The sequence below is a fragment of the Osmerus eperlanus genome, chromosome 14 (assembly GCF_963692335.1).
Source record: "Osmerus eperlanus chromosome 14, fOsmEpe2.1, whole genome shotgun sequence".
Taxonomy (NCBI): Eukaryota; Metazoa; Chordata; class Actinopteri; order Osmeriformes; family Osmeridae; genus Osmerus; species Osmerus eperlanus.
The window spans coordinates 16,596,392-16,622,893 of record NC_085031.1 but is presented as its reverse complement, the minus strand read 5'-3'; the positions used below and the strand labels follow the sequence as shown (position 1 = coordinate 16,622,893).

Genomic DNA, 26,502 nt, shown 5'->3' with positions numbered 1-26,502 from the left:
TACACCACCAGTCTAATGTACACCACCACAGTCTAATGGACTTATCCATCGGCATTCCTACACTTTATATTTAAAACTCTATTCCTGGTCTTTACTGGCTCCAGAACCACTGCTCGTGTTTTACTATTTTTTTAATTCTTGTCCGCTAATTGTGACTCTTTTGAACAGTGTGGTTACTCACCATTGGGCCCTCAAACCCTGGCTCCCCCCGGACACCTATCGGCCCCGAGGCCCCCTGGGGTGCCCGGTCAGAAGAGGGGGACGGGAGGGGTGAGAGAGGGGTGAGAGAGGGGTGAGAGAGGGGAAACGTCTTTGAATGTCTTTAGCATCAAGCATACCAACACTGGTTTAACTCACCCCGAAAAATACATTAGGAGTAACTTATCTGCATGCACTTGATGAAAGAATTAGGAGAGAGATATACTAGTTATACAACGCCGACAAGTCTTCAGTAACCAGAGACCAACAAGTCACCCCATATGTTCTTTAAAAGCCAGGGTTTATACGAGACGAGATAATGAACTTCATGAGAGAGTGAGGAGGGGGGGAGACTTACAAGTTCACCTTTAGGACCAGGAAGTCCGCTTGGCCCAGTCAGTCCCTGTCAACACACAAACACACTACATATCACCTCTGACCTCAGCCACTTCCTGGTTAAAAAGGACTTTTGAAAGTTGCGATGGCGACGGTTTCCCAAAGATTCAAGTACAGCGCGAGTCTGACTGACCTGGGTCCCTCTGGGTCCTGGGGGCCCAGTGCATCCCTCCAACCCAGGGGGCCCCTGGGGAATCAAACACAAGACGTCACTTTGCTCTGGTCGCACTATGGTCCAAATAACGGCTGCATCTCATCAAAGGCTTTCCCCTTCATCAACAAACGTATTAACGAAATGAGAGGAGAGAGGTGTGTGTACCTGGGGCCCTCTGGGGCCAACACCCCCAGCCGCTCCCAGCTCCCCCTGGTGGACAGGAACAGGTCAGACTTAGGAAGAGGACTGATGGCTAACACTACTTTACAGGAATACATGGACACTAAAGTGTAAGTAATGGGTGATGAAGTGGGACTTCATCAACATGTTCATATTATCAACAACACAAATCATGCTTCACCCAGTTCTATACGGCTCTATATGTGATGTATGATATGTGCATCCCATGCATATACTATGTATATATCTACATGAAATACATACATTGTATATAATGACATATTAATGATCACCATCTCACCTGAGAGCCGTTCACTCCCTGAGCGCCAACAGGACCAGTGAAACCAGAAGCTCCCTGAAGACAAACCAAACACACACACACACACTCAAACACACTGACACCAGGCAGGGCTTGTCCTTCCTTCACATGGAGCTGGACGGTGGAGCAGCTGCTGTAACTCACCAGTGCCCCCGGTGGCCCAGGATGACCGTCCAACCCACTCTCCCCCTGCGGAAACAAATCAAACATGGTTTGTTTAGCTCTTACAAGCAATGTCACAGAGGGCTTCACACACGCAAACAGACAGGAAGGTCAACATCTACATCAGCGAAGGTTTCCCAGAGTGATGCAGGATTCCTCACCTCTGGCCCCTGAGGGCCCTCTGGGCCCAGCATCCCTCTGACGCCCTGAGGCCCCTGGACACAAACAGCACAGCAGAGAAGTGAGTCCATCAGTACTACCTGGGCTAAGCTCAGCTTGAGACAACACGTGTCAATAAAACACATTTAACGTTGTAAACAGACACTTACTGGAGGGCCAACCAGGCCAGGGTGTCCATGTAAACCCTTGGAGCCCTAAAGATGGAAACATAATTCAAGTTTGTAAGAGTGAGCCCTGAGTTGTTGTAGTACTGTCTTCAGCCACTAGGGGGCAGTGCACTCACACCACTTTGCAGAAAATGCAAGAGCAACTGGAAATGCTAATGAATTTTCAGGAAATACACATAAATAAATAAAAAGTTTCTTTTTTTCAGTACTTTCTCGCCAGGCTCTCCTGTGTGTCCTCGTGGGCCCCTGGCTCCAGTGTTACCCTGAGAAGCAGAGAAACAGAAGCAGAGAAACAGACCTCATCAGTAAGGATACGGCTGGGAATGGTCCTGTCTACACACTACACACTGCAGCCAGTCCTCCAGACAGCTCATCTCAGGAGCCAGGGTTAGGTCGACCTGACTAACACAGTTTCTCGTCTTCCAGGCTCTGGACGAACGGCTCGCGTGACTCATGTTTGAATGAACTGAGTTTGAGGGATGCTGGTGTCCAGATCTCACCTCGTCCCCCTTCTCTCCCTTCGATCCAGGATCTCCTCTGTATCCCAGCGGGCCCTGGTCCAAACAAGACAAAAACAACAACAGCGGCATCCACTCAGCCAGACATGAACCAAGCTCAGTGGTTAGAGCATGTGACTGAAGATCAAGAGGATGCGGGTTCAAATCTCGCTTCGGATACGTCAGATCATTGGTTAAATGATTCTGTTCCAGGCTGGCGTGACGATTCCTAACAGCTGATATGAGACATGGCAGTGACGAGGTCATGGTGTACTGACTAGAACCTTATCAGTCTCCGGTGACCTATGACCTCTGACCCCTACCTGCGGTCCAAGAACGCCAGTTGAGCCAGACTGGCCGTCCTCTCCGTTCTGTCCATCTCTCCCGGGGGATCCCGCCCTGCCAGCTCCACCCCTGTCACCACGGTCACCCTGCAACACAACACCACCATCATCACCATGGTCACCCTGCAACACAACACCACCATCATCACCACGGTCACCCTGCAACACAACACCACCATCATCACCATGGTCACCCTGCAACACAACACCACCATCATCACCATGGTCACCCTGCAACACAACACCACCATCATCACCATGGTCACCCTGCAACACAACACCACCATCATCACCATGGTCACCCTGCAACACAACACCACCATCATCACCATCATCACCCTGCAACACAACACCACCATCATCACCCTGCAACACAACACCACCATCATCATCATCACCCTGCAACACAACACCACCATCATCATCATCACCCTGCAACACAACACCACCATCATCACCATCACCACGGTCACCCTGCAACACAACACCACCATCATCACCATGGTCACCCTGCAACACAACACCACCATCATCACCATCATCACCCTGCAACACAACACCACCATCATCACCCTGCAACACAACACCACCATCATCATCATCACCCTGCAACACAACACCACCATCATTATCATCACCCTGCAACACAACACCACCATCATCATCATCACCCTGCAACACAACACCACCATCATCATCATCACCCTGCAACACAACACCACCATCATCATCATCACCCTGCAACACAACACCACCATCATCATCATCACCCTGCAACACAACACCACCATCATCATCATCACCCTGCAACACAACACCACCATCATCATCATCACCCTGCAACACAACACCACCATCATTATCATTACCCTGCAACACAACACCACCATCATCATCATCACCCTGCAACACGACACCACCATCATCATCATCACCCTGCAACACGACACCACCATCATCATCATCACCCTGCAACACGACACCACCATCATCATCATCACCCTGCAACACAACACCACCATCATCACCATCATCACCCTGCAACACAACACCACCATCATCATCATCACCCTGCAACACAACACCACCATCATCATCATCACCCTGCAACACAACACCACCATCATCATCATCACCCTGCAACACGACACCACCATCATCACCATCATCACCCTGCAACACAACACCACCATCATCACCCTGCAACACAACACCACCATCATCATCATCACCCTGCAACACAACACCACCATCATCATCATCACCCTGCAACACGACACCACCATCATCATCATCACCCTGCAACATGACACCACCATCATCATCATCACCCTGCAACACAACACCACCATCATTATCATCACCCTGCAACACAACACCACCATCATCATCATCACCCTGCAACACAACACCACCATCATCATCATCACCCTGCAACACAACACCACCATCATCATCATCATCACCCTGCAACACAACACCACCATCATCACCATCATCACCCTGCAACACAACACCACCATCATCACCATCATCACCCTGCAACACATGGTGTGAGAGGACTGGAGGAGAACACAAACGTCTAAACCTCCTGCTGGCTCTCGGCTGAGTGGAGTGTTAAATTGTAGGCTCTGGCCGTGATGGATTGTATACTTTCAAAAGGTGGCCAGGAGGATGAACGAGGTGTGTGCTCTGGAGCTGTGGGGGGAGAGAGGGACCAGAGTGCCAAGGATGGGGCCTTGGTTCCTGGGTCAGATTTGCAAGTGTTTATCCACGGTCAAATGACCTGAAAGTTCTCGGTGTAGATGGTAGCGTGTGGTTAGCAGCAAGAGAAATTAGATCTCCCTCTTTGAAGACTGGGCATGGCATGAGAACATAGTCAGATGGATGCGTACTGTATGTTCACGTACACATATGAGAGGCCGTATAGGCCTTAATTCATACTTGATCTCACATACACGCCATGACCTCACATATATACCATCATACTCTCACATATATACCATTATACTCTCACGTATATACCATTATACTCTCACATATACACCATTATACTCTCACATACACGCCATGACCTCACATATATACCATTATACTCTCACATATATACCATTATACTCTCACGTATATACCATTATACTTTCACATATATACCATTATACTCTCACATATATACCATTATACTCTCACATATATACCATTATACTCTCACATATATACCATTATACTCTCACATATACACCATTATACTCTCACATATACACCATTATACTCTCACATATACATCATTATACTCTCACATATACACCATTATACTCTTGCACATAAACTGGCATACTCTCTTACACACACAAAAATACCGTCTTATATGCACCATCATACTAAAGTATGACAATATATGTAAGAGACAAATAGTATGTGTGAAACAGAATGTTACTATATGCAAGAGAATAACAGGATGTGTAAGAGAGAATACTTATCTATGTGAGAGAGAATACTTGTCTATGTGAGAGAGAATACTTGTCTATGTGAGAGAGAATACTTGTCTATGTGAGAGAGAATAGTTGTCTATGTGAGAGAGAATACTTGTCTATGTAAGAGAGAATACTTGTCTATGTGAGAGAGAATACTTGTCTATATGAGAGAGAATACTTGTCTATGTGAGAGAGTTTGATTGAAACGGAAGGCAGTTTGATTGAAAAGGAAGTAGTACTGAATTCTCAGTTCCTGATTGGCTTACACATGAAGAAGGATTTGGGGTAGATGTAGCTAACGCCCACCTTCCCTATCAAGACGAGACTGAGTGACATGACAAGATGGATTCATCAATAACATTTTGCATACTCCAAATCCTAAGGCGTCATTGTCAGAAATGTTGTATCAAGGACGACAGCCATACGCGGGGGCTGTTTCTAACGCTAACGTTGACAATGAAATGCGCCGGCTCTTCAGACCTGGATCAGGTGCATCAAGGAGCGGCAGCAGCACTCTGTCAGGAGCTCGTCTTAATGCCAGCCAAGTGATGGCGCAATCCCAATATCAAACTCCGCAGTATTTCGGTTAAGACTCCTGACAGAGTGCTGCTGCCGCTCCGTGATGCACCTGATCCAGGTCTGAAGAGCCGGCGCATTTCATCGTTAGCGTTAGAAATAGCCACTGTGGATGGCTGTCGTCTTTGATTCCAACATTTCTGACAACGATTCAAGCAAATCCACTAAAAAACTCAAATGTAGAATTCCATAGTTGTTTAGGAAGCTATACCGACCCCCACTACTTGAGTCACAAGTCCTAGATCAGTTTTTCAATTGATGAAACAAACTATCATTTAAATTAAAGCCAATGCCTGTGTGAATACCGTCCCGTGGCACTGGGGTTTTAACCGTTGACGTCTTTAATTAGCCGAGTGGTCTTTACACCTTTGGCTATTAACCTAAACTTCAATGCCACAAACTGAACTTGATGTCAATCTGTTCACAACATTTTCCAGTTGGGACTTTTAAGATCCTATTTGAGTGTAGGCCCCTATGCCCGATGAGTGCCCGCACCCATTCACTGCAACGAAAGCTTCATGGATCCGACTCGGAATCTGAGTTTAGAGACGCTTGACAAAAAGAATTGTTTGGCGTGTGGTGCGTTTTGGAATTGTTAATGTGATGTGTTCCCATCGTATTTAAGTTTACAAAGAAGAGGTTTGTTAATGTGACTGTATACATATCTCACTCTTACTGGCTAATCAGCTAACATGTTAAAGTAGCCTAGTATACATCCAAAGTCGCTGTCGTGAAACTAGCCTCATTTTCACAAAAGGCTTCGAGGTCAAATTAAAAACCTTTAAAAACGTCTACATTTAGCAAATATTATTGTGCACAAGTATTTTAGTATAGTTAATATGTAATTTAATTCCATAATTTCCCCAGGAATAACTGTAAAAACGTAATTCAGGAACGGGTCTGTCCTCCCTACAATAACGCCGCAGCATTTGGAGTATAAAATGTTAATAAAATGTTATTAATGAGTCCAATGGCTTCATTAAGCCGCCCAATCTCTGCCATCTTATCATGTCACTCAGTCTCGTCTTGATAGGGAAGGTGGGCGTTAGCTACATCTACCCCAAATCCTTCTTCATGTGTAAGCCAATCAGGAACTGAGAATTCAGTACTACTTCCTTTTCAATCAAACTGCCTTCCGTTTCAATCAAACTCTCTCACATAGACAAGTATTCTCTCTCATATAGACAAGTATTCTCTCTCACATAGACAAGTATTCTCTCTCACATAGACAAGTATTCTCTCTCACATAGACAAGTATTCTCTCTCACATAGACAAGTATTCTCTCTCACATAGACAAGTATTCTCTCTCACATAGACAAGTATTCTCTCTCACATACACAAGTATTCTCTCTCACATAGACAAGTATTCTCTCTCACATAGACAAGTATTCTCTCTCACATAGACAAGTATTCTCTCTCACATAGATAAGTATTCTCTCTTACACATCCTGTTATTCTCTTGCATATAGTAACATTCTGTTTCACACATACTATTTGTCTCTTACATATATTGTCATACTTTAGTATGATGGTGCATATAAGACGGTATTTTTGTGTGTGTAAGAGAGTATGCCAGTTTATGTGCAAGAGTATAATGGTGTATATGTGAGAGTATAATGGTGTATATGTGAGAGTATAATGGTGTATATGTGAGAGTATAATGGTGTATATGTGAGTGTATAATGGTGTATATGTGAGAGTATAATGGTATGTATGTGAGAGTATAATGGTATATATGTGAGAGTATAATGGTGTATATGTGAGAGAATAATGGTATATATGTGAAAGTATAATGGTATATATGTGAGGTCATGGCGTGTATGTGAGAGTATAATGGTGTATATGTGAGAGTATAATGGTGTATATGTGAGAGTATAATAGTGTATATGTGAGAGTATAATGGTGTATATGTGAGAGTATAATAGTGTATATGTGAGAGTATAATAGTGTATATGTGAGAGTATAATAGTGTATATGTGAGAGTATAATAGTGTATATGTGAGAGTATAATGGTGTATATGTGAGAGTATAATAGTGTATATGTGAGAGTATAATGGTGTATATGTGAGAGTATAATAGTGTATATGTGAGAGTATAATGGTATATATGTGAGGTCATGGCGTGTATGTGAGAGTATAATGGTGTATATGTGAGAGTATAATGGTATATATGTGAGAGTATAATGGTATATATGTGAGAGTATGATGGTATATATGTGAGGTCATGGCGTGTATGTGAGACCAAGTATGAATTATGGCCTATACGGCCTCTCATATACACACACACACAGTTTCACAGACATGCACACTCACGTACACATACACTGTACACACACACACACTTGCGTACACAGAAACACACACAAACATTTCACTGGCCACGTGCATGCCCCAGCCCAGACCCTGGAGGGTAGAGAGGGTTTGGAGGGACGCGTCTACATCTGTCCCAGACCTCACGCCTCTCTGATGTGGACGCGTCTACATCTGTCCCAGACCTCACGCCTCTCTGATGTGGGTCTGTGTCGGTCATGCCTCAGAGTCACAGCACTTTACGAGTCAGTTAAGCTGAGGACGGTGACACTCCAGGACAAAGCAGAGCAGAGGGGCTGTCCCCAGAGGCACTGCCATCGTGGGCAGGGAGGGCTCCAGCGCTCGAGTTGCTGTTTTGTTTGTGTGGTTGAGTGGGACGGGGGAGAGACTGAAAGGCTTAATACCTTTTGTTTTACGATCTGTTAAAACCAAAAGATTCAGTCCAACGTTGAATAAATTACATGTTTCATATTTCACTGGGGTACCCACAGAGAAGAAAATACAACGTTCTCTTGGGATAATCTGCTAAGAAAATGTGATGTTTATAAGCCTTTCTAAATGGGGACAAAAAAGTAATCTTTGAAAAAAGGGCATTCAAATTCTCTCACAAATATGGAACCTCTTAATAAAAGCAATAAAACAGTTTTCATTAGCTTTTTTCCAGTAAAACTATAGTTACATCATTGGGAGTTGTGCAGTTATGCACACACACACACACACACACACACACACACACACACACACACACACACACACACACACACACACACACAGTCACACAAACACATGCACAGTCAAATACAAAAGCACAGACATAGATGCACAGTCACACACACACAGGCAGACAGACAGACAGACAGGCAGACAGACGTGGTACTGACCATGTCTCCAGCTCGTCCTGGTGTCCCTGCATTCCCAGGATCCCCCTGAGGCCCCTGGGTAAACAAGCCAGCCGTCACTCACCCCACAGTCTCCAGTTGCAACACAGCACCTCCCCCTATCTGGCCCAGAACTCCCCAAACACAGACCATCAATGACATCATGTGGTTATTGTAGCAGAGCTGGTCAGGTGCTGCACGTGTCTCACCTGAGGCCCGGTCTTCCCCACCTCTCCAGCTGGACCTGGTGGACCCTGACTCATCTGCAGGCCCACAGAGACACCAGGGGTCAATCTGAGGGAGCCATCACACACACACACCACACACACACCACTCCACACACACACACCACACACACACCACTGCACACACACACCACTGCACACACACACCACTCACACACCACTCCACACACACACCACACCACACACACACCACTCCACACACACACACACCACACACACACCACTGCACACACACACCACTGCACACACACACCACTCCACACACACACCACTCCACACACACACCACTGCACACATACACACCACACACACACCACTCCACACACACACCACTCCACACACACACCACTGCACACACACACACCACACACACACCACTCCACACACACACCACTGCACACACACACACCACACACACACCACTCCACACACACACCACTGCACACATACACACCATACACACACACACTATACACACACACACCACTGCACACATACACACCATACACACACACACTATACACACACACACACCACACACACACCACTCCCCACACACACCACTGCACACATACACACCATACACACACACACTATACACGCACACACCACTGCACACTACCTAGGCTGAGGGAGGAAACCATCACCATCACACACACACACACCACACACACACACCACTCCACACACACACCACTGCACACATACACACCATACACACACACACACTATACACACACACACCACTGCACACTACCTAGGCTGAGGGAGGAAACCATCACCATCACACACACACACACCATACACACACCACTCCCCACACACACCACTGCACACATACACACCATACACACACACACACACTATACACACACACACCACTGCACACTACCTAGGCTGAGGGAAGAAACCATCACCATCACACACACACCATACACACACCACTCCCCACACACACACACACACACAGCCCAGACTCAGCAGGTTACCTCAGCTGGTCACTGCATACTTACAGGCCAGCCAGCCTGGAGCAGCTGGAAGAAGGATGTTTGCTGAAAGAAGAGCGAGGAGGGATTGTTTTAAATCACACCAAGCATGAGAGACATGAGTCACATGACTAACGAACGGATTACTAATATTCCAGAACAGCTGTTCACAGATAACATCTTACATAACAGCTATGAAAGGGCTCAGTAAGTTGGATGTGTTGATCAGTTCATCAGATCCAGACAGCAGTCTACCTCGCTATGGAAACCAGCTGAGGAGACTGCAAACCACCTTCTGCTTTCATCACGGACACGTTACAGTGTGACACAGACAGGACCCTCCGACCGGACGCCACATGCAGCACAGTAACCAATCACACAGCCTCTTTTCCCTTTACATGCCCTCTGCATCTTTACTCAATAAGGTGAGTGCAGTTTTCCATCCTGCTGATGTGGTGTTTTATACAGCCTGCAGCTGTGGCCTGGCTGGGGTGTGTGTGTGTGTGTGTGGGGGGGGGGGGGGGGGTGGAGGTGGGGGCAAACACACAAGAGGAGCAGAGCAGAGATCACACGAACCACACCTGCAAGGTGTCCAGACGCCACTGCCTCAGAGCTGAAGAACACTTCGCATGGACCCTAGGCTGTGTACTAAAGGAAACCCTGGGCTGTGTACTATAGGAAACCCCAGGCTATGTACCAGAGGAGCTGGGAACTATAGGAATTGTGTACCAAAGGAGCTGTGTACTAAAAGAGGCCCTGGATACAAAACGAGCCCCAGGCTGCTCCGGTGACTCACCCTGAAAGCGGCCCAGCCCTCAGGGGTGTTTCTCCACAGGTAGAAGGAGGGTGTTCCTGGAGGGCCTGGAGGGCCTGGCTCCCCCCTCCGCCCAGGACGCCCCCCCACCCCCAGCTGACCCTGGGATGGACAGACAGACAGACACACAGACAGAGACAGCCAGACAGAGACAGAGACACAGACAGAGAGACAGACAGACAGACAGACAGACAGAGACACACAGCCAGACAGAGACACAGACAGAGAGAGACAGCCAGACAGACAGAGACACAGAGAGACAGAGACACAGACACAGACACAGACACAGACAGACAGAGACAGACAGACACACAGACAGAGACAGCCAGACAGAGACACAGACAGAGAGACAGACAGACAGACAGACACAGACAGAGACAGCCAGACAGAACAGACAGAGACACAGACAGAGACACAGACAGAGAGACACAGACAGAGAGACAGACAGACGAGACCTTCATTTCAGAACAACAGCTCATGCATATGACTGGTTGACTTTAAGCTGAAACACATTTTACGATCAGAGGAGAATGTGTCTGAACCACATGGTTGTACCGGCGCTTCAGTCAGATCCCACAGAAAACAGAGTAAGATATTCAGGATAGGCTTCCTGAGCAAATCTGAATTATTTTCTTTAGCGGTATACTTCTCTATGCCCCCTCCCCCCCCCACCATCACTTGGCACTAGGCAGTTAGTGAACCCCTGAGTAAAAGATGTCCGAAGTCTACATCAGCCCACAGTGTTACATTTACATTTAGTCATTTAGCAGACGCTTTTATCCAGAGCGACTTACAGTAAGTACAGGGACATTTCCCTGAGGCAAGTAGGGTGAAGTGCCTTGCCCAAGGACACAATGTACCACCTGACTCCTGTTAATATCAATGACTGGGCTGGAAGACTTAGGGAAGAGGAGGGGTTTAGGGTTACAAACACAATGTGGTTTGAAGCAAACTTGAGTCAGTGAAATCTGTCTGCACCGCAGTATGAGTGCTCTGAAAATGCCGCGGGGTCGACAAGCCAACAGGACATTGAATCACAGATCGTTAGGTTGTAAACACACTCCACCTGAAGCTATAGTGAAGCTGGTCTCCTCTTACCTTGTCACCTTTGAACCCTGGAGAGCCATTGGGACCAGGGTGACCCTGCAGAAGGGGTGAAGTTCAGAGATTTGCTTGAGGAAAAGGCCCCTCGTTGAAAACAGTAAAACAGATGTAAAATAGGTCGACCGAATCCAAATCTAACCGCAAACATAATGAACAAGAAAAAAACAGAATCAAATGATGATCCAAATCTATAAAAACTAAGTGTGAATCAGCTGTGTCTTCTGGAGTGAAACCAGCTCTAACTAAATCTGTTCTAGCTCCCGCCAGGCCAGAGCGACAGCCTAAATCAGCGGGCGGATCCGATGACCCCTGTAGACCTCCGGGTCAGCGAGGTCTCTCCTGCTGCTGCCTGCTGTCTGTGAAAGCCAGGAGCCATTAAGCCACTCTGTTTTAGGGGTTATCCTCCCGCATAGTTTAGGTCTGTTAAGCTGGTGGAGGAGAGGGGCGGGCGGGCGTCCTGGTAGCTCGCTGTGTAAAAGCACGCACCGTTACGGCCAAGGCCAAACACAGGGAGGCCAAACACAGGGACCTGGGTTCAAATCCAGCTCAGGCCCCTTCCTGCATGTCCTCCCCCCCCTCCCTCCCTCCCTCCCTCCCTCCCTCCCTCCTCCTCCCTCCCTCCCTCCTCCCTCCCCCCTCCCTCCCCCCTCCCTCCCTCCCTCCCCCCCTCCCTCCCCCCCCCTCCCTCCCTCCCTCCCTCCCTCCCTCCCTCCCTCCCTCCCTGCCTCTACTACTCTCCTATCAATAAATCCCCCCCCCCCACCCCCAAAAAAAAAAGCTAGTTAAGGAGCCAGCGTCCTAGGTCGTTAGGGCCGGCGCGATACGGCAGTGTGTTGCCCGGGGAAACCAGCAGCGTGTCCAGCACATCCATCAGACGACCATCTTCACCCCAGGTAAGGTCTAGTAACCATCGTAGGATTGAAACATAGTGCGGTGCAGGATTTGGACAGCTGGTTGCTGTTAGCACCCCCCCCCCAGCCTATAAAACCTAGTGATAGAAAGTAAAGAGGGATCGTATTACGCAGAAACAGCGCGACATCACACAAGCCCCAATCAACACGTACGGTGGTGAAGGTTCCAGCAGCAGGAGGCCCGCTGCGCTCGGTCTCCTCACACTCTGTCACGTCTGACGATCGTTACGTGTGACGCACAGCAGCAGGGAACTAACACCCACTTCAGAGCATCACCTGCCTTGGTTAGGCTCCTCCCCCCCGTCTTCTGATGAAGTTTCAGGGCCTGGAGTAGGTCCAGAAGACCATCTCTTCCTCTAGCCTCAGGGCCTGGAGTAGGTCCAGAAGACCATCTCTTCCTCTAGCCTCAGGGCCTGGAGTAGGTCCAGAAGACCATCTCTTCCTCTAGCCTCAGGGCCTGGAGGAGATCCAGAAGACCATCTCCTCCACCAGCCAAGCTGATGTCCAGCCAGGCCAGAGCTGCTCTACAGGGCAGAGGGAAGGCCAGTTCCTGGGGGAACCCCCTCCTCCTCCTCCTTCCCCTCCTCCTCCTCCTTCCCCTCCTCCTCCTCCTTCCCCTCCTCCTCCTCCTTCCCCTCCTCCTCCACTACAGTCTGTGTTCCTGGCCAGCAGGACATCGTCCTTCATGTTCCCTCCAGCAGAGATGAATCCCAGCCGTGGTGCAGAGCGATCTCAGGGTCTTTACGGAGGCCCTGGCTCCGGGCCTCTCCCCAGACACGGCCAGATGTGCCATCTGGGCCTGGTTCTTGTAAAAACCATCTCGAACCCGGACCTCTGATTGGGCCATGCCGAGGGCTCTTTCTCCGTCTCCACCAATCGGACGGGACGCGGATGAATGTTTGCGGCCGTCGTGACTTGTGATTGATGGGATGCCCAGCGTGGTTGGCGCTCGTGGTGAGAGGGGGAGCTTTGAGGTCGCCAACGTGAGGACGACGACATCAAAGACTTGGGAAACGACTAACGACTGAACTGGATCGCTTGACTTTGATTACGCTCGGGTCCTGATTGATGGAGCGCAACTCTTGTGATCTCACAAGCCCAAACAGAACCCAGGCTCCTTCAGAACTCCTCACCCACAGTACTGAATGTGACTTCTTTCTATTGCACACAGCAAAGCAAGACAAACATCTCCACACTAACTTCAAGCAAGGCACTGCTAAAACAAATATCATGCTCTTCTCTATAAACCATACTAGACAGGAAGGAGGAGTAACACAAACCTCTAGGCCTGGAGGCCCCATCCTCCCTGGAGGTCCTCTCCTGAGGAGGTACTTCCTTCCATCTGAGCCCAGGACCAGATCTCCCTCCCTGGATACGATGGTCACCGTGCCTGGGTGCTCCTTGTCTGGTGGAGCCAGCCCACCCTTCACGGTGGAGTCAGGCTGGAGGGGGCTATGCCCATAGGGTGTCCCCACCTCGGTCTTCATGGGGGGCTCGGAGCTGGGGAGAGGGGGGCTCTGGGATGGCTTACGCTCCACCCCCACCCCCACCTCCACCTCCTCCATCAATCTGTTGGAGTCTGGATAGTCGGGATCGACAGTGGTCTTCTCCAAGCGAAAGCCGGGCGAAGGCTTCTTGGCGCCCGACCGGGCATCCAGATCGATGATGACGTCATCCGACGGTTTCCCGGGGAACCGTGCAGCCCCTCCCCTCTCCCCGGGGTCAGAGTCCTTCTTGTCGGTGGTGATGTTCTCCTCAGAGTGTTTGGACGAGGGCTCCGGCTTGCCTGCCTGCCCGCCCACGGCACCTGGGGAGGGGGGCTTCCACGGGGGGGTGAGGGGCCCCCCCTGGAAGAAGGGGTCGGCCAAGTCTGTGTCCTCGTCCACCACGAAGACGTCCCCCCGTCCCACGAAACCTTTCTCGCGGCGCCCAGAGGGAACGGTTCCGTCTCCACGGTGACCTCCGCTGCGTGGAAACACATCCTGTGGAGAGACAGGGATCTCGGGGGTTGGAACTGTAGACTGCATGATACAACACAGGAGGAATGCCAATCTCTAACAGCCAACATGTTGTATCTGTTCCCTCGCTGCGTACTCATGCGAGTGGTAATCTGGGGGAATGTGTGTCTTTGTGAAGGCCAATAAACATCCGGCATGTTGTTTTGTTGCTAAGACAGAAACGTTGTCTTTCTAAGGTGAACCAGGCACTCGGATAAGTGACACCAGCAAAGCACACAGACCGTATCCCAACTGTCTCCTTTATCTTCCTATACACACAGCTCCCCCTCTCCCTCTCTCCCTCTCTCTCTCTCGACTAAGGGTTAATAGGAAATTGAGAGGTACAAGTGAGGGAGGGGGATGAGAGCTGGGGGACAGGGATGAGAGCTGGTAGGAGAGGGATGAGGTTTGGGGGACAGGATTGAGAGCTGGTAGGAGAGGGATGAGGTTTGGGGGACAGGGATGAGGGCTGGTAGGAGAGGGATGAGGTTTGGGGGACAGGGATGAGGGCTGGTAGGAGAGGGATGAGGTCTGGGGGACAGGGATGAGGGCTGGTAGGAGAGGGATGAGGTTTGGGGGACAGGGATGAGGGCTGGTAGGAGAGGGATGAGGTTTGGGGGACAGGGATGAGGGCTGGTAGGAGAGGGATGAGGTCTGGGGGACAGGGATGAGGGCTGGTAGGAGAGGGATGAGGTCTGGGGGACAGGGATGAGGGCTGGTAGGAGAGGGATGAGGTTTGGGGGACAGGGATGAGGGCTGGTAGGAGAGGGATGAGGTTTGGGGGACAGGGATGAGGGCTGGTAGGAGAGGGATGAGGTTTGGGGGACAGGGATGAGGGCTGGTAGGAGAGGGATGAGGTCTGGGGGACAGGGACGAGGTCTGGTGGACAGGGATGAGGTCTGGTGGACAGGGATGAGGTCTGGGGGGCAGGGATGAGAGCTCTTAGGAGAGGGATGAGGTCTGGTGGACAGGGATTAGGTCTGGGGGACAGGGATGAGGGCTGGTAGGAGAGGGATGAGGTCTGGGGGACAGGGATGAGGGCTGGTAGGAGAGGGATGAGGTCTGGGGGACAGGGAGGAGGGCTGTATGCAGGCACACAAACATTTTCACTCACACACACACACACACACACACACACACACACACACACACACCCACCCACCCACACACACACACACACACACACACACACACACACACTGCAGCGTTCCTCTTGCCATTACCTGTGTGACATGCACACTCTGCTGGTCATACTCTAACACACACCTTCACAGACAGATTTCACATGAAGGTAGAATCCTGTTCCTCCTGCCCGGGCTCTGGGTGCCCCCTGTCTAATCACAAGGCTCAGCAAAAGCAAGATTCAGCCTGCTCTGGGTGTGTGTGTGACTGTGTCATCTACAGTAGTGGTTTGAAACGGCATGCTGGAGTCAGCAGAAACAGAGGCCTCTGGGAGGTTCTGATGGTGGTGGTGTTGAGAGGGGGGGCCAGGGCGGGAGGGGGGGGGGCAAGGGGGGGGAGGGGGGGTGGGTGTTCGTACAGCTGACTGGAAGGTCTTTGTTGAATAAACTACCGGCTGTGTGCTAAAACATCTTACAAACACATCCCACTCAGGAGGTCCTACTGTGGTGGTTGGAGCTCAGTGGTGGATTGTTTGGCTGCAGATCAAGAGGTCCCAGGTTCAAATTCCCCCACCCCTCCTCTCTACACTGCTTTGGGTAGAAGAGTCTACTTAATGAAAGGGATAAGGACTGTTGTTCTACAAATGTGTGTGCTTTTAATTGACATGTATTGGAACACCTGGGAGAGATTGCTGGTTATTATTATTATTAATCTAGGTGTTTCCTGTGTCTGCATGTAACAGACATGTTGTCCCCAGGCCATGACTACACACTGAGAGCTACACACTGAGAGTTACACACTGAGAGTTACACACTGAGAGTCACACACTGAGAGTCACACACTGAGAGCTACACACTGAGAGTCACACACTGAGAGTCACACACTGAGAGTCACACACTGAGAGTCACACACTGAGAGCTACACACTGAGAGTCACACACTGAGAGTCACACACTGAGAGTCACACACTGAGAGTCACACACTGAGAGCTACACACTGAGAGTTACACACTGAGAGTCACACACTGAGAGCTACACACTGAGAGTCACACACTGAGAGCTACACACTGAGAGCTACACACTGAGAGTCACACACTGAGAGTCACACACTGAGAGTCACACACTGAGAGTCACACACTGAGAGTCACACACTGAGAGTCACACACTGAGAGTCACACACTGAGAGCTACACACTGAGAGTCACACACTGAGAGTCACACACTGAGAGTCACACACTGAGAGTCACACACTGAGAGTTACACACTGAGAGTCACACACTGAGAGCTACACACTGAGAGTCACACACTGAGAGCTACACACTGAGAGCTACACACAGAGTCACACACTGAGAGTTACACACTGAGAGTCACACACTGAGAGTCACACACTGAGAGTCACACACTGAGAGTCACACACTGAGAGTCACACACTGAGAGCTACACACTGAGAGTTACACACACACACACACCAACACAAATGTCCAATCAAATCAAATAAAAATGTATTTGTTTAGCCCTTTTTACACGCAAGCATGTCACAGAGGGCTTCACATACGCCCATAGAACTGCCCCTCAACCAACCTAAACCCTCAAGATTAGGTTCAACCAAGACCCTCCAATTAGATGGCAAGGTCCATAAATCTACCTGAGACACAGGTATGCATGTAGGCAATCTCAAACTGGCTGGGTCTTGCAAGCAGAGAAAGTCAAATTTTTTTTATTTATTTTTTTAAACACACAAAGCTCGTGTGATGGTTTTTCAGACGTAAAAAATGTGTTCGTTCTAAAATGCTGAGAGTGGAACAGTCAGAGAAGCACACTGAAGGAAGGAGAGATGGTGAGGGGAGAGTTGACCTTTGACCTGGAGTGTAGACCAGCCACAAGTCTCACTTCCATCCAGCTGAAATCCACCTCGGACCAACCTCCTTTCATACCTCCTTTGCTAACTAACTACGTGAGAGACCAGGTTGAGAGGACAAAGAAAGGTTGTGTGTCTGTTTAGGGAGTTTCCTCTGGTGATTGTAGGTAAATTAATAGAGAATCATAATCTCTCCGCTGGTGATTATATGTATTATAGACGTGTGATATCTCCACTGGTGTCTGTTATACAGATGCATAACATGTCCTGATAACATGATAACAAGCACCAAGCACGCAAGTCAGAGCACATAGGGTAATAAATCCTGAGCTGCCAAGGCTCCGCAGATCACAAATCTCCACAGAGAGACGTCACTCTGAACTGGAACTGAACCAGAGTTTAAAGCTGACGACTTAATGCTGATGTGAATAAAAAATACAAATAAATAATAAACACAGCACACTCCTGTGATCTTAAAAAACGTCAGAAAACCACAAGCCGCAATTCTGAGAAAATGACTAACTGGTGCTAATCCCACACAAACACAAAACACACAATTAAACATGAAACCGAACCCGATGAAAGTGTATCGCTGCGCTCTGCGTAATGGCCTTGATTCAAACAGCGTGCAGAGGATTTGGAACAATATTGACTCATGTCATCACACTCCTAACGAACCAAACCTGGACGGAGAGAGAAACCAAACTCAACACAGACTCATCAAACGTGCATCACACCAACCTTGTCAGGACCCACCATTCGTCTCGCTATCTTCTGAGCCTCCAGGAACGACCCAAATACATCCAGTATCAGACAGGCCAGAAGCAGGCGGCCTCCTGCACTGAGCCTCATCCCTGCAGGTCACCTGGGACTGCAGAGCGCCAGCTTGATCCTCAACGCCTACGACTGGAGTTCCCAGGTAGCAGCAGGTCCAGATACACCACAGACCCGCCCTCACTCCAACACACACACCCCTCGCTGAGTCACACCCACAGCACTGAGGCTTGTCGCTCGCCCTCGTACGTGTCGATCTTAAGAACTGTCTCATGTAGGCCACATGCTGACACACACACACGCACTCAGTGCTGTACACATCAGACTACCCCACTTCCCCTTAGGGCAGTCCATGCAAACAGGTGTCTCTCTCCTGCGTGTGTGTCTTTGAATGTAAGGAGAGAGAGAGAGAGAGAGAGAGAGAGAGAGAGAGAGAGAGAGAGAGAGAGAGAGAGAGAGAGAGAGAGAGAGAGAGAGAGAGAGAGAGAGAGAGAGAGAGAGAGAGAGAGAGAGAGAGAGAGAGAGAGAGAGAGGGAATTCGAAAGAGAGGGGGGAGGGATTGGGGTGTGTGTGAAATAGGACAGGGCATGTCTGAGGAGTGCTGGGGAGGAGAGACAGGCACCGGAGCAGAGAGAGAGAGAGAGAGACAGAGAGACATGAGAACAGAAACATGCCTTAAGAACACAAGGGGTTCAACCTGAGGAATCGGAACATGGAGTGATGTGATGTCGCGTGTGACACTAAAGAACCAACTGGAACTGCCTTCACATAAATCCCGAAATAGAGTTCAAGTTCATCCAGGCAACCATCATCTCATCCATAGCAACCTGATTACATCCACCATCATCTCATCCATAGCAACCTGAGGAAGGGGAGGAGGAGGAGGAGGAAGAGGAGGAGGAAGGGGAGGAGGAGGAAGAGGAAGGGGAGGAGGAGGAGGAGGAGGAGGAGGAAGGGGAGGAGGAGGAGGAAGGGGAGGAGGAGGAAGGGGAGGAGGAGGAGGAAGGGGAGGAGGAGGATGGGGAGGAGGAGGATGGGGAGGAGGAGGAGGAAGGGGAGGAGGAGGAGGAAGGGGAGGAGGATGGGGAGGAGGAAGGGGAGGAGGAGGAAGGGGAGGAGGAGGAAGGGGAGGAGGAGGAAGGGGAGGAGGAGGAAGGGGAGGAGGAGGAGGAGGAAGGGGAGGAGGAGGAGGAGGAGGAAGGGGAATCCCTGAGGTCTCCAGATGGAGCTGAACCAGTTCCTGGTGAGAGGCTGCAACCCCAGGAACGACCCCAGGAACGAGGATGAGAACCAGAGGGGAATGGTGGAACCGCAGAACCCACAGGGATTCCACCCCCTCTGGGAGTGACAGTGGAAGCAGCTGTAAAACCACAGCTGAAAGCACTGGAGGGAAACAGCAAGGCTCCCTATGAGGCTGGAGTGATTTATACGTCCTGGAAAGTGGGATGGAGAGGGAGGGGAGACCCACAGCGCTGTATCAAAGACCAGGACAGGAACCATTACTTTATGTCTGTGGTCGCAAAGGAACAACCACATTGACTGACATCAACTGTTGTTTACAGTTCAAGAATGTGGCTGTGAGAGAGAGAGGGAGACAAACAGAGAGAGAGAGAGGGAGGGAGAAAGGGAGAGAGACAGACAGAGAGAGAGGGAGGGAGAAAGGGAGAGATACAGACAGAGAGACAGAGAGAGAGAGGGAGGGAGAAAGGGAGAGAGAGACAGACAGAGAGACAGAGAGAGAGAGGGAGGGAGAAAGGGAGAGAGAGACAGACAGAGACAGAGAGAGAGAGGGAGGGAGAAAGGGAGAGAGAGAGACAGAGAGACAGAGAAAGGGAGAGAAAGAGACAGAGAGAGAGAGAAAGGGAGAGCAAGAGACAGACAGAGAGCGAGAGAGAGAGAGACAAGGAACAGAGAAGAATGAGGGTAGAGGTGTGAGCCGGAGAACCCCATCCTCTCTGTGGGGAGAGCAGCAGGAAACAGCGGAGTAGGGAGAGCAGGGGGTCGTGGGGTCGTGGCGTCGAGGGCCCTTTGGAGGCCTCTTTTCCATTTCTGACCAAACTTCCAACACGCCTCGGCCTTCCCACAGGGGGTTCAGGAGGCTGAGACAGGGAGGCTGGGGAGGAGGCTGAACTAGGGAGGCATGATGACCCGCACTGTGGCCTGGGGAGTTAGACCCTGAACCAGGGAGGCATGATGACCCGCACTGAGGCCTGGGGAGTTAGACCCTGAACCAGGGAGGCATGATGACCCGCACTGAGGCCTGGGGAGTTAGACCCTGAACCAGGGAGGCATGATGACCCGCACTGAGGCCTGGGGAGTTAGACCCTGAACCAGGGAGGCATGATGACCCGCACTGAGGCCTGGGGAGTTAGACCCGTCACATGTGGCTAACCCCCTCTGGACCTCGGCCGCAACGATAAATCACCTAAAGCAAGGCGATGGGGATTTGTTATGTAGTGTACCACATGTAACCTCTTTATCCCCCCCCGGGGAGTGCAGGCCGGGGGTGACAGGGGGAGAGATCGTGGATGAAGATTACCAAGGTTACATGTGGTATACTTCATAACAAATCCCTATTGGCCTTGCTTTAGGTGATTTATCGTTGCAGCCGAGATCCAGAAAGGACAGTCTGGAACACGATAATTACACGTTTGAAAAGCTCTGAGGCTGAGGGAGCTCGTGGCAGGAGGAGAGGCAGACAGACAAGTAGACAGACAGACAGGCAGGCAGACAGACTAGTAGAAAGACAGACAGGCGGACTAGTAGACAGACAGACAGGCAGGCAGACAGACAGATTAGTAGACAGACCGACACACAGACAGACAGGCAGATAGACAGGCAGACAGACCGACCAGCGGTGAGGCAGACAGACACACAGACAGGCAGGCAGACCAGTGGTGAGGCAGACAGGCAGGCAGACAGGCAGGCAGACAGACCAGCGGTGAGGCAGACAGAGGGACAGAATCCACCTATCTTTTTTCATCTGACATTCACCCTCTTCTCCTTCCTCCCTTCTCCCTCATCCATCTACATCTGCTCTGGATAAGAGCGTCTGCTAAATGACTACATGTATCTACACTCTACTCCTCTTCTGTTTTAACTGCCCTCCTCCTCATCCCTCTCCTCCTCCTCTCCCCTGCTCTGGGACTACATCATTGCAGAGTGGAGTCAGACCCTGTGGGCCACCCAGTGGTTTGACACGGTGGTAAAGAGCTCTCAGCCCTGCGCTCTCAGTCGCAGCGTTAAGTAAAAGGTTGACGGGGAACAGAGCCTTCCTGTTCCTGAGAACAACCAGTCGACACGACGCAGACGCAGGATGGGATTTTACAGCTGCCATAAAAGCATGTTTCTCGTCTCTGAGCGTTTTAATTTGTTTACCTGTTTACTCTTGGGGACTGGTACATCGCCTTGGTTCTTCTGTTTTCCATGCGGCCCCAAAGACGGAGCCACAGACCCCTAGAACCGTACAAATACCTCAAGAACCACACAGAGAGCCCAGGAATCACACAAAACCCCCAGGTGGGAGTGATCTTACGGCCCACAGGACTCCCAGAGCTCAGGCTGCAGGACACACTCCAGAGCCCCGCTCCCCTCCCAGCAGCCAGGACCTGGCAGCTGGTCAGATTACCCAAGATGCCTTGCGTCCGGCTGGCTGGCAGAGTGCGCCGTCTGCGCTCGTACCTGCTATGATCTGTCCCGTCGCTAGGCAACACCTCAAACCCTTTACAGTTGTTTCAGACCGCTGGAAACACACTGCGATCTGTGTTCACACACACACACACACACAGCTCACATTTCTCTAGATATTAAACTGCGAGTCTGACAAGCTGGACTGGGTGGATCTGATGTGAGTTGACTGGCTCAATGCATGGCCGTCGATATTGTCGGTGAAAAGCTGACAATCTGTGCAGTTTGAGGGTGTCATATTTCTACGCAAACTATGGATGAATTTCACATTTCGAGCAAACGTGTCATCAAAAGAGAGAGGAGGAAAGCACAGAACAAGCTCGGATTAGTTCCAGAAATCCTGTCAGTTTTAGTCTAAACCGTCTCCACCATTGCAACTCAAAAGGTTTTCAACTTCACAAGCCGTCATTTGCAACAGGTTACGCCGGCTGGGAAGGAAAAGTGATTTTTTTTTAAAGGAGAAAGACAGTCTGCTCACAAGTCTCTTATCTTGACACAGGATGGTTTCTGAACCCCACAGCTTAACGGAGTCATGGAATCTGTCAGATTGATGGATGTCTTTTCCACTGTTTTCTTTGTGGTCTGAACTTGACAGTTGAAAAAAAATCATTTAGGATGCTCTATTACTAAATGAAAAAAAAAAAAGGTTTTCCCCACAAATCTAAGACAACACTCTAAGTTGGGATGGAACAAGGATAATGGATCACGTCTAGCGCAGGTGCGTGTCTCTCCATGACAGACAGCCCCAGGGACAAACCGTTGGTGGGGTGGCAGATATTTACACCCGCATCTCTCTCAACAGGCTGAACTGGAGCGTGTCTCCTAAACAGGAGGGGTAGACTGAAGCTAAATACTATATACACTTTCTTTTTATTGTTACAACTTTTTATTGCTACCATTATAAATAGGGTTTGGACCATAGTGCTTCTGCTGGCTGAAGCTGTGAAGCTGGTGATGGATAACAGCCAATGTTCCAATCGTAGAGACAGCACAGGCGAGAGGCTTCAAACCCAAATAGCGGGCATTAAAATGAGCCTTCAAACTACTTCAGGCTGCAGGTTTGGATGGGTTGAAAGGCCTCAGCTAACGTTGAAGCTCATTGCTTTGGCTTTGTTATTCTGCATTTACCTCTGCTCCCTGGCCCCCGGGAATGGCTAATATCTTGAGGGTGCATTCTGGGAGTTCATGATTAACTACTGGAGTGCCACGGCCCAACAAGGAGCACCTGTCTAGGGAGCCACAGGTCCCAGAGTGAACATGCATCAAAGTCAAGAACCGTAACAACAGGCCCCAACAATCAGGGAGTTCTGCTTCAAAGGGCAAAGAAGTAGACCTCGGCGAAAGAAAAACAGATTTCAGTCATGTGGGGTTATTTCTAACACTGCAGCTCTCCCGGTCTGGTCTAACGAGAAACAGAGAGAGAGAGAGATAGAGACAGACATGGGGGTGGGGGGGGTAGAGGAAGAGAAAGAGAGAGAGAGAGAGAGAGAGAGAGAGAGAGAGAGAGAGAGAGAGAGAGAGAGAGAGAGAGAGGAGGGGGGAGAGAGAAAGAGGGGAGTTAGAGGGAGAAGAGAAAGAAAGAGCAGGTGTGGACAGAGAGAGATGTGGTTCTGAATATGAAAGAGAGAGAGAGAGAGAGAGAGAGAGAGAGAGAGAGAGAGAGAGAGAGAGAGAGAGAGAGAGAGAGAGAGAGAGAGAGAGAGAGAGAGAGAGGAGAGACAGAGAGAAAGAGAGAGACAGAAAGACAGTACATAAGTAAAACAATGCATGTTGTTGCTTGAATGAAAGGGATTCTTTAGATTTGCTTCCAGACCAAGCTCAAGCTGAAAAAACAAGATTTATCATAGAGGTGCCAAATCAAACAATGACCTAGTAATAGGAAATAGGAACTGTGGTTTTGTCAAACTAATCAAAGACCACAGATGATTGGATGTTTCTATTAACACTCGATGCAGAGGTGCTATGAACACACACACACACACACACAGCGGTCAGTCGAGGACAAACAGGGTTGTATCGGGCCTCTGGCCTCTGAGGTGAATTCCCACACTGCTAATTAATCCCAGGCCCGGACCTCCAGGTGATGGAACAGTGTTGTGGTGAGTTTGGTCCAGAGGGGCGATGAGACAGGGAGGCTGGTGGTCTGTCTGGCTGCAGCTGGGGCCTGGAGGAGGAGGGGGGGGGGAAGCATACTACTGCTCCTACAGGACCCGAACGAGGTCACACACATCGGATGCCCCCCCCCCCCACCCACCCACCCACACACACACACTCACGCACACACACACACACGGCATGTGAGATATGGCAGTCCCAGAAGACCAGGTGGGAGTCTGGCTCACATCTCCAGCCCAGATGAAGAAGTATTGTGGACCTGTGGGTGGAGGGGGGGTGGGTAGGGGTGAATGGGGTCTAGAAGGGAGGGTGAATGGGGGGTGGTGTGGGCTAGGTGGGTGAGGGTGGAGGGTGGATGGAGGGTGAGGTACTCACAGCCCTGTCAGCGCCCAGCAGGGGGGGGGTTAGGGTTAGGTGTGGGCTAGGTGGGTGAGGGTGGAGGGTGGATGGAGGGTGAGGTACTCACAGCCCTGTCAGCGCCCAGCAGGGGGGGCTGCCTCTGCAGCAGGTCCTCCAGGTCGTTAGAGGAGAGGAGGAGGTCCTGGTGGAAACATTAAGAAGAGAACATTACGGCCACCAACTAACGAGCACACAAACAGTCAGTGGGTGTTGTTAAATTCACCAGACTGCATCAAACCACAGGACACATGTTGATCCTGTGTGTGTATGTGTGTGCAAGAGAGAGAATACTGTGTGTGTGTGTGTGTGTGAGAGAGTACTGCATCTGCGTGTGTATTTGTATGTCTCCTGTCCCCACCCAATATTTAAAGCTGGGAGGTGGTGTGTGAGGTGCTGGGGGGAGGTGTGTGAGGTGCTGAGAGGAAGTGTGTGAGGTGCTGGGAGGAGGTGTGTGAGGTGCTTGGGGGAGGTGTGTGAGGTGCTGGGAGGAGGTGTGTGAGGTGCTGGGAGGTGGTGTGTGAGGTGCTGGGCAGTACCTCCAGGGCGGGGTCGGTCCGGGGGGAGCGGTGGGGTTTGGAGGTCCCCCCACAGTGGGGCTGGTGGCGCGTGCAGTGGTGTCTGGCCGCCCCGGGGTCGCCCATCAGGAACAGCAGCTGTCTGAGGTGGCCCTGAGAAGGCAGCGCAGGAGGGGATGAACATGCAAGTGTCCAGACTCCGTGGCGTAGTTGCATGTTCATGATTTTAAAAACACGGAATAAACACGGTAGGGTACGTCTCTGAGTAAACGAAGCTGTCTCAGCAGGGGAAGGTGTATCCCTGCTCTCGCCTGGGGGTGAGAGGGCTGCTGTCTAACACGGAGGAGACACCTAGTTCTCTCCAGATATCTAGCCCTCTGCTGGTGATAAATATGACTGCTAATGAACAGTGCCAACTCAAACAAAGACTGTTATCTAGTTAAATATATTCCAAACAAACGGGAAAAGAGAGCGAGAAAGAGGGACAAAAAGAGAGTGGGAGAGAGAGAGAGAGGGCAAGAGAAAGAGTGAGACGGAGAGAAACTAACATCTATACCATCTGAGCCTCTTTCTTTACACTTCTAAACGTTCCATGACTAACGTAATATGTGTCCAAATGTACCGAATCTAAATGAATAAATGTCAAGAGAACCCTCATGTGTGTGTGTGTGTGTGTGTGTAGGAGGACTGCAGTGAGGAGTTTGCTTCACAAAGAGCCCATGGTGCATTTGCTCTCCTCTGAACCCCAGCAGCCAGTCCTCACACCTCACACTTATCTGTATTTCTACACATCTGTTTCTCTCTACACATCTGTACAAAGGGAACCCAGTCGTACATAAGGATTGCGTTGAAGAGTTGCACAATCTGTAAAAATATGCGACAGTGTAAACCAGGCATCGCAACTCCCTCACCAAACGCTGAATGAATGATTGAAGTCCGTCTTTTTTCCGTTAAAAAGTCTGTAAATCTCCAGAAGATGTGTTTAGACATGACAGTGATGTTGAGCATTCCAGCCGGTCTATGTGGTCAGTGACCTCTAAGGAAGGGAAGCCCAGAGGACAGGAGGTCAGAGGTCATCTTTATCTTTCGAAGAAATGTTCTGCACAGAGCCCTCTGTGCAGCATCACCAGTTTCATGTGATTG

At 50.0% G+C, this 26,502-nt stretch overlaps 1 protein-coding gene across 1 annotated transcript in view; it reads right to left on the bottom strand.

Moving 5' to 3' along the window:
• Positions 1 to 26,502, bottom strand: part of si:ch211-196i2.1 (collagen alpha-1(I) chain) — a 68,218-nt gene that overhangs the window by 19,679 nt on the left and 22,037 nt on the right. Inside the window, exons 5-23 of the mRNA XM_062478244.1 lie at positions 25,381 to 25,512; positions 24,912 to 24,986; positions 14,176 to 14,877; positions 11,979 to 12,023; positions 10,863 to 10,982; positions 10,094 to 10,132; positions 9,045 to 9,098; positions 8,839 to 8,892; positions 2,577 to 2,684; positions 2,257 to 2,310; positions 1,966 to 2,019; positions 1,739 to 1,783; positions 1,571 to 1,624; positions 1,392 to 1,436; positions 1,230 to 1,283; positions 914 to 958; positions 728 to 781; positions 557 to 601; positions 182 to 235 (exon numbers count right to left, since the gene is read on the bottom strand). Of these exons, the coding sequence (XP_062334228.1) occupies positions 182 to 235; positions 557 to 601; positions 728 to 781; positions 914 to 958; positions 1,230 to 1,283; positions 1,392 to 1,436; positions 1,571 to 1,624; positions 1,739 to 1,783; positions 1,966 to 2,019; positions 2,257 to 2,310; positions 2,577 to 2,684; positions 8,839 to 8,892; positions 9,045 to 9,098; positions 10,094 to 10,132; positions 10,863 to 10,982; positions 11,979 to 12,023; positions 14,176 to 14,877; positions 24,912 to 24,986; positions 25,381 to 25,512 (1,833 nt within the window). The remainder of the gene's footprint in view (positions 1 to 181; positions 236 to 556; positions 602 to 727; positions 782 to 913; positions 959 to 1,229; positions 1,284 to 1,391; positions 1,437 to 1,570; positions 1,625 to 1,738; positions 1,784 to 1,965; positions 2,020 to 2,256; positions 2,311 to 2,576; positions 2,685 to 8,838; positions 8,893 to 9,044; positions 9,099 to 10,093; positions 10,133 to 10,862; positions 10,983 to 11,978; positions 12,024 to 14,175; positions 14,878 to 24,911; positions 24,987 to 25,380; positions 25,513 to 26,502) is intronic.